This window comes from Gossypium raimondii, chromosome 13 (genome assembly GCF_025698545.1).
Source record: "Gossypium raimondii isolate GPD5lz chromosome 13, ASM2569854v1, whole genome shotgun sequence".
Lineage (NCBI taxonomy): Eukaryota > Viridiplantae > Streptophyta > Magnoliopsida > Malvales > Malvaceae > Gossypium > Gossypium raimondii.
This window is the reverse complement of record NC_068577.1, coordinates 22,781,215-22,788,861: the sequence shown is the minus strand read 5'-3', so window position 1 is coordinate 22,788,861 and position 7,647 is coordinate 22,781,215. Positions and strand designations below refer to the sequence as shown.

The following is a 7,647-nucleotide window of genomic DNA, read 5'->3' as shown; positions in this document are numbered from 1 at the left end:
CCTGATCTGGACTGCATTGCAGAATCTTAGTGGTGCTTGAATCGCATCGTGCGATAAAGCATCCTTTCTATTGGTTTAAAGAAACTGGGTTTTGGGTGATGCAATTGGGGAGCATATTCTTTGGGATGAAAGGGCTATGCAATCACTAACTACATATTCATCTTCAATCCTTTCTCTGCTGCTGTTTGCCTAAACATGGTCACATTTCCGATTCTACATTGACTTCGCATTTCAAAGAGAGTATCCAGTCTATAGGGGCTGGCTAAAGAAGGGGTTTGATCTGGGGTGTCAAATAAAGAGGAATTGTTGAAGGTGTGCAGATTCATACTCAAATATGAGAGTTGGTAAGTCGGCTGTAGAGAGAAAGAAAGGGGAATATGAAGGATTACAAGGAGGTGGTAGAAAATCATTACAGGCGAAATACTTCAGCTTGGAATCTCTGCTTCTGCTAATATGTCTAACAGCATCCTTGCTCATCCTTCCCTTAATACTTCCACCGTTACCTCCCCCACCTTTCATGCTGCTACTGCTTCCCATTGCCATTTTAACCGTGCTAATGTTTTTGGCTTTCATGCCTTCTAACGTTAGGGATATTACTTTGTAAATTGGGGTCTAGAACTGCAACCCCCCAGGGATACAATTTTATTTTTATTTTTATTTCCCAATAGATATTTGAAAATGAAAGAATTTGTTATTTGTTACGTGTCCCTTGCCAAGCTACAATGCCTCATTCTTACGAATTGCACTACTTAACTGCTGCATCTTGGTAGGAATTAATATAATTAATAATGAGATATGAAAGAGATAAATCATTGTTGAACTTTCTTTTGGAGAAACCAAAACTCTAAAATCTTTGCAGAATATCAGAAGACTTGAGGAGAAGATTTGAAGATTGAAGCCCCAATGAATTTGGAGAAATTTTGTAGGAACTCTAATAATGTTTTGAAGAATTGTCATCCACTCTCCAATCTCATTCAACCAAAAAAAAAAAAAACCTTTCTCTTCTTGATAAAATCTTTAGAAGGTGCACAAAGCGGAGTTATCCGTTTTGGAAAGTTTTAGAAAAGGCTTTCTCCAATTTGCTTCCATGAATACAAAGGATATCAAACATGTTCAATATCTCAATAGGATATCAAACCATTTCTTTAAAATCTCAATGGTTCATGAAGCAGATTGCATCCATCCTAGATAATTTTGGATCAAATTTTGTTGAAAAAATAATCAAAAGGTTTCTTTTCATTCAACACCCAAGTACAATTTTTTTGTGAAATTCATTGTATGTTTCCAATTTTTCATGTCTTATTTGACTAAAATTTTGCATCTACAATGTATGGCTAGCTTGAGAAATACTCCAAGCAAAGGTCTAAATATAGGGTTGCCGCCATGTTTGCTTGGGAAGTGCTCGCAGCTTGAATTTACTTGGCTATTGAATGATAAACGAGTGGTCGCTGCTTTTCAACATCACGTTAATATTCTTCATACCTCAGATGCTCAACCTTTAATACTTTTCCAACGCCTCGATTACTTTTTATTTCTACCATGTTAATTCTTTAACTGATAGAGCCCTAATCGTGAGCTGACGCGAGCCTACTTGTACTGGTGAAAAGAGGTTTTTATTTCTGGTTCACAAAAACTCTTGTGCAGGTGGAGATATCAGTACATTACAGTACTTTAGGATTACATATATAACGATAATAATACAATCCCATCATAGTATATCAACCCTTTTTGCGAAAATAGTTGCTCTCTGTCTTGCATTATAGATGAACAACATATCTATACCTACTATATTATGATATACGTGCCATAGAAGAAGCGCTGCAAATCACACGATGGAAGGAAATTTGACAAACTTAGAAGCTTTGTGACGTACCAACTGCTAAAATGATATTATTACGTATGGCACATAGGGTCAAGGGCATGCGAAAATCCAAGAGGTCTAACCAACACTGGGAGCACGAACCAAAAATGGAGGAAGGTGATGTTCCAAAGTAGCTAGAAGCTCTCTGCCTTGACTTACCTCTTCTAATGACCCACCTCCAAGCATTCGAACAGCTTCAACAAGCTGCCCCCTCAGCCTTTGCGATAACAGACGACCCCCCACCTCAACACATTCCCTGTACAGTGGCATGTATGCAATTCCAACCCTCAAAGGAGCTGGCAGATCCCTTAAGCAAATTGGAGATTCCCCCCTCTTCAAAATCCTCATCAGCTTCATGTAATGTTCTTGCCCTTGCTTTAATCCATCCAAGAAAGCTGCCTCTGACCAGTGTTCTTGAACAAATGCTCTCAGCTCAGGAGCAACAGCCTCATCATCAGACTTTGCAATGCTGTCTGCAACAGCATAAGTAGCAGCAGCATCACCTAAGAAGTCAGAGTGGAGGAGAAACGCAACACCATCAAGAGATCCCCCACTTCGTTCACCCGCAGCCTTAAGAATTTCGATGCTGAGGGCCGTTAGGACATGCTTAGGAACATGGGGGAGGAGATATGCAGCCACACCAACTTGGCTGCTGGAAGTAGCGGCAGTGAGGGCCAGACAGAGCTCCATGTCTCGACAACCTCTTTTAACAAACCACCGGACAACCTGCATGCATCCTCTTTCAGCTGCTCTCATTAAAGGGCCCAAAAACGCCATAGCATTACCCTCTTCCACTAGACACTCCATTGTCCCAATCTTGCAGTAATGCGAGGCAAAACCCAAGGCAAGATCAACATCAACATCCAAGCTATTCCGTTGGGCAATCTAGACCAGAAAAATGCCAAATAACCAAACAAGAATTATTAAGGAAATGTCAGTAAACAATAAAATAATGATAATAATAATCTTTTCTTTTAAAAAAAATAAGAAAAGAAGCCCTTCTCTTATAGCAAAAGTGAAAGCACACCTCAATTTCCATTGTTACAAGAAAAAATATAAATCTGATTAGGGTGTGATTCTAGCTTCGGTTCCTCAATTTGAGTTTTTCCGTGGAATCTGTTAGGCTCACTTACGTCTAAACAAGAAAAAGCCATTACATTTTCCCACAGGGCTTTCCATCACTTGCATATTTTCCCAATCTAAATGCTTGGATTCCCTCACCACATTTGTGAGAGAGAGAGTATCAATCTTATGCAGTCTAGGAATAAAAAGGAATGTTATGACATAACTAGTTCAGACCATGTTTACTCTTGGAAACGTCTGATTATGTAAGGAATAACTACCACTTGACTACCCCTCATATCTCCAAATAGAAATTAGTTTACATGCAAGAACACCAAATAATTCTACGACTACAAGTAACCATAACTAAAATGTGCAGAGTGAGATTTTGTTCAAAAATAACTAAGAAACCCGTTCCATCCAAGGACAAGATAGAGTGTAAGAATCAATCACCAAGTAGAATGAGATTATGTTCACTTTAAAGCCTAAATTGGAAATTTTCTAACATAATGATTTTCTGTGTTCAGCATATACACAGTAGCACTATTTTCTTTCACCCTACTTGTTTAAACAAATCTTGAATAATGTTTCATGGCCACACAATCTCTCACAGACACCTTGAATAATGTCAAGGCATCTTCAACAAAGAATTAAGAAATTGCAAACAAGTAACTTGAAAATGTTGGGATTGTGCATCTCTCTCCCAAGAGGATTAACATATGGATGCATGCCACTGGCAGAACTTAAAAGTAGGCACAGAATCACAAATACACATGCACATATAGAGACATGCATGCATTTATCATTTTGATTTTGAGCTCTTGTTGTAGTTCCTCAAAAACATGTTTGATATTTCATTCCATATTCCACTTAAGACCCCATAACAACAAGAAAATTGCTCATTGAAATAATAACAAGAAAACATGTAGGCTGACCAAAAAACAATTTTAGGAAGTGCAACCTGCCTGATTGACTTAATTACCCTTAATCCTATTGCAATATTAAACGAATCTTAACCAATTAATTTTTTATATAGCCAAAAAGTTATGCACGCTTCCTTTGACAAATTAATTTGAAGAATTAGTTTCAACTCATTCCTTTGCCAAAGAGCAAAACCTTGGTTCTTGAAAAATGCTACATAAACATACACAGCCAATAAATGAGAAAATGTCAAATCCCATTCCAAAGAAATAATACACACCTGCAATAAAATGCGAACAAGTTCTGTACTGCCGAATCGAGAGGCTTCAAGGAAACACTGGTTGACATTGTCTGCACCCCCCTCCACCAACATATCCAACAAACCTTGGATCACCGTAGCTGAGATCCCAGAAGCCCAGCCAGCATCAAATGAGCTAGAGAAGAGTGTAAGAGGAAAGCAAGCTGCATCAAATGCTTCTGTAAAATCCTTTCCCGTAAGTTGGTTGCCAGCAAGATCTAGGAAAGTCTTAAACGCAGTTAACTGGAGTTGTATTTCAATAGCTGAGCAATGATTCACTCTATCGTTGCTCCCCTGACAGCGAGAATGGGAACCTATACATTTCAAAGCCCATTCGGTGAACTTTTGCACCTTGGCACCAGCTTCTGCCTTCAAGACCTCATCCCCATGGCATTCTTGTAGGCGCTCGTGCAACCTAATGAGAACCAATACAAAAAATTGGCACATACGGAATGAATAACCAATTAGGCAAGGTCTTCTACAAAAAGTAAGGAAAAAGCAATGGTAAACTCCATTTTTTTCCTGAAGCAGATTTTATAGAAGACACTCACAAAGAGTATCATATGGCATGAGGAAAACATTCAAGCAGTAACTTTTAATAAGTTCATTTCAGATTATTTTTTCCAAAATAGTGAAATCAATGACATAAAACAGGCTGCATACATTATATGCATCTTTCATTAGACCTATCTTAAGTAGGCCCACTCTCCAATATACTACAAGCCACACACATAAACACTCCAAGTTCAATAACTAATTCAAAGCCACTTTTTTTGGTTGAATTCAAACCTTACTTCATGGGAAAAAAGGTGTGAAGGTTCATTCAATCAGATTTACAGAAAAACAGAAAATAACTTCTACTTCAGTTCTCAGAAACTATCTAAGCCAGAAGCAGGGAGAAATGCACAATAGTTAGGATTCTCTTATATGATGAACATAAGTGCAGTGAGTCTAATGCAACAAAAAATGTACAGTTACCTGATTGTTATGCGTGATCATACATAAAACTGGCAAAGAGTAACATGCATATCAAACAGCATGCATGAAGCCATTGACAGACTTAATGCCTTACCAGTGAATATTCCAATATTTAAAATATAACACAAAATCATAACAGACATATCCAACAGATGTAAAGCCTTACAAAAACAATTTTATCTAATACATAAACATATAAATGATTACAAAGTAAAATTGAAGTTAAAAGTTGCAGATGGTTATATGTGATCCCTATTAGTGGAGTTTAGGATAACAATTTCTCGTTGCTAGAAACTAGAATCAAGATCTATATTTACCTATATAGAAATGCATGGTAACCTAACATCAACAGGTTTTCCCCTCGTGACAACTGACAACATCAATGCTTTTGAAGATAATTTCAAAGAAGCTTTATTATCTATCTACTAGTCAAAAGAAACAGCTTGTTTACCTCTGGGCCATCACAGTTACAGTGTCAGCAAGACTCATCGTGCGACTCTGGCAAGCAGAGACACAAGAAGCAAGAAATGAAGTCCGGAGAGCGGCTCTAGTAAAGTCATAAGCACCATTGGCAATGATCTTCTTAATCAAATCAGTAATCCCATAAAGCTCCTGTTGGGTGCTCAAAAACCAGATAGCATCCAAGGTGACACACAACGCATCATTTAGAGTCTGTGGATCTGCCGACAAGATTAGACTCTCAGCAAGTTCCCAATCATGGGAACTCACGGCCCCTTGAAATAATTGGCCCAACTCAATCCTGTATTGTCGGCTGAGCTTCTTGTCGTGCCCAGATTTATCCTTCTGGCAGAACTCGGAGCCTTTCGCAGCTACTGTAGATTTGATTTTCTTCAGACTACAACTACAACTACCAGAAGTTGATGACTCTTTAATTACAAGGGGTGCCTCAGTCGAGAAAACCATATTGCTTGCCTCACCTTTTTCCAATCGAAAGCCTTGAATTTCACTGTTTGGTTGTCCCATTTCAGTTTCCTCAGTATCCATTCCAGTAAACCAAGGCTCCTCTAAGTGCATGTTTTCACTCCCCACAACAAATTCGCTCCCTTTTTCCATTAGTTACACTATTCGTTGAGCAAATTTTCAGCAACCAAAACCAAGTCACAAATGAAGTGAACACTTAAGTCTCAACCATCAAGAGGAAAGGATCCATCCTCAAAAGGCACCAAACTGTCAGAAAAAGTCGAAGAGAAAATGTGTCCTCAAAAACCTAGATGCATGTCTCTTGCAGCAAAATAAACCGAAATTTTGTATGCTTAACAATAATTTTCTAGTGCCAGTCACCTAATCCGAAGGCAAAAGCAAAGCCCAAATACCAGGAATATTCAATGATCAGACATCAATTCCCAGAAAAATAAAACAAAGGAAACCCATAAGACATAAAAGGGAGAGAATGGCCAAAGCAAAGCAAGAGAAACTCTTCTCAGAACGATCTAAAGGATTCAATAACAAAAGAAAGGAACTGAAAAATCATTAAAGGAGCAATATATACAGAGATGAGCAAATCTAGCGGAGATGGCCATTAAAAGCATGAAAGGGGTTCCATCCGTAGAAAACCCTAAAAGCCCTTGTTCGTCTCAAATTATTCCACTTTAATATGAGAGATCCAAGGGAAAAGGCCAAACGCAGAACAAAAAAAACCCAATTTGATAAATATAATCCAATAATTCTTATCAGAGAAAGAGGAAGAATCACGGTGAAAAAAAATCAGATAGAAGCATTAAAGCATACAAAAGGATGAGTTTGGTCAGTAAAAAGTAGTACAAGAAAAAAAAAAACGATGAAAAATTAAGATAGGGAACCTGAGTAAGAGAATGGAGATTGAATGAGAGGAGGAGGAGAGAGAGACAAAAACCCTCTCCGCCGCTGTTGTATGGTATGGAGTTATTAGATACCAAAATGGAGAAATTAAGATAGGGGAAGATGAGTAATTAGAATGGAGATGGAATGAGAGATGGAGAGAGAGAGAAGGAGAGACAGACAAAACCCCCCACCGCCGCTGTTATATGGTTTTCAGATTCTTAGATACCAATATCAAATTGCTGCCTCTGCTTTTCTTCCCATTTTCCCCTTTTCTTTTCAGCTACTACCACGTATGTATTAATATGAAGGCTATAAAGTCCACAAACTCCCAGCTTTTTAATAAAATTCCAATTTTCTCCTTCATTTACTCATTTACTTTTATACCTTTAGTAATTGCAATATTATGTGAGATTTGGCGATATAAATTATAATTTTATAAATATATAATTTAAATTTTAAAATATGGTAATTATTATAAAAATCATTAAAAAATTATTTGAACAAATAATAAAAATTAAAATCAAATCACTATATAATAATTTTGTGTAATTTAATTATTTATTTAGTAAGAAAAAAATGTATAAGAATTTATCTCTCGTGAATAAAATTTTTAAATTATTTAAAGGAGATTAGTAAAAGAACATATAATTATATTTAAAAAATAATATATAAAATTAAAATATTATTTTTATCATATAAAATAACT

General features: G+C 37.0%; 1 protein-coding gene across 2 annotated transcripts; it reads right to left on the bottom strand.

Moving 5' to 3' along the window:
* Nucleotides 1–1,591: 1,591 nt before the first annotated feature.
* Nucleotides 1,592–7,219, bottom strand: LOC105767251 (ankyrin repeat protein SKIP35). 2 transcript variants are annotated; one of them, XM_012586767.2, is made up of 4 exons: nucleotides 6,941–7,219; nucleotides 5,572–6,308; nucleotides 4,125–4,557; nucleotides 1,592–2,746 (listed from the first exon to the last, which is right to left on the bottom strand). In XM_012586767.2, exons 2-4 carry the CDS (start codon nucleotides 6,192–6,194, stop codon nucleotides 1,940–1,942), a joined length of 1,863 nt encoding a protein of 620 aa, XP_012442221.1. In that variant the 5' UTR covers nucleotides 6,195–6,308; nucleotides 6,941–7,219; the 3' UTR covers nucleotides 1,592–1,939. The 2 variants fall into 2 exon arrangements, with proteins under 2 accessions (XP_012442221.1, XP_012442213.1); XM_012586759.2 differs by having other exon boundaries at nucleotides 5,572–7,219.
* Nucleotides 7,220–7,647: the final 428 nt, after the last annotated feature.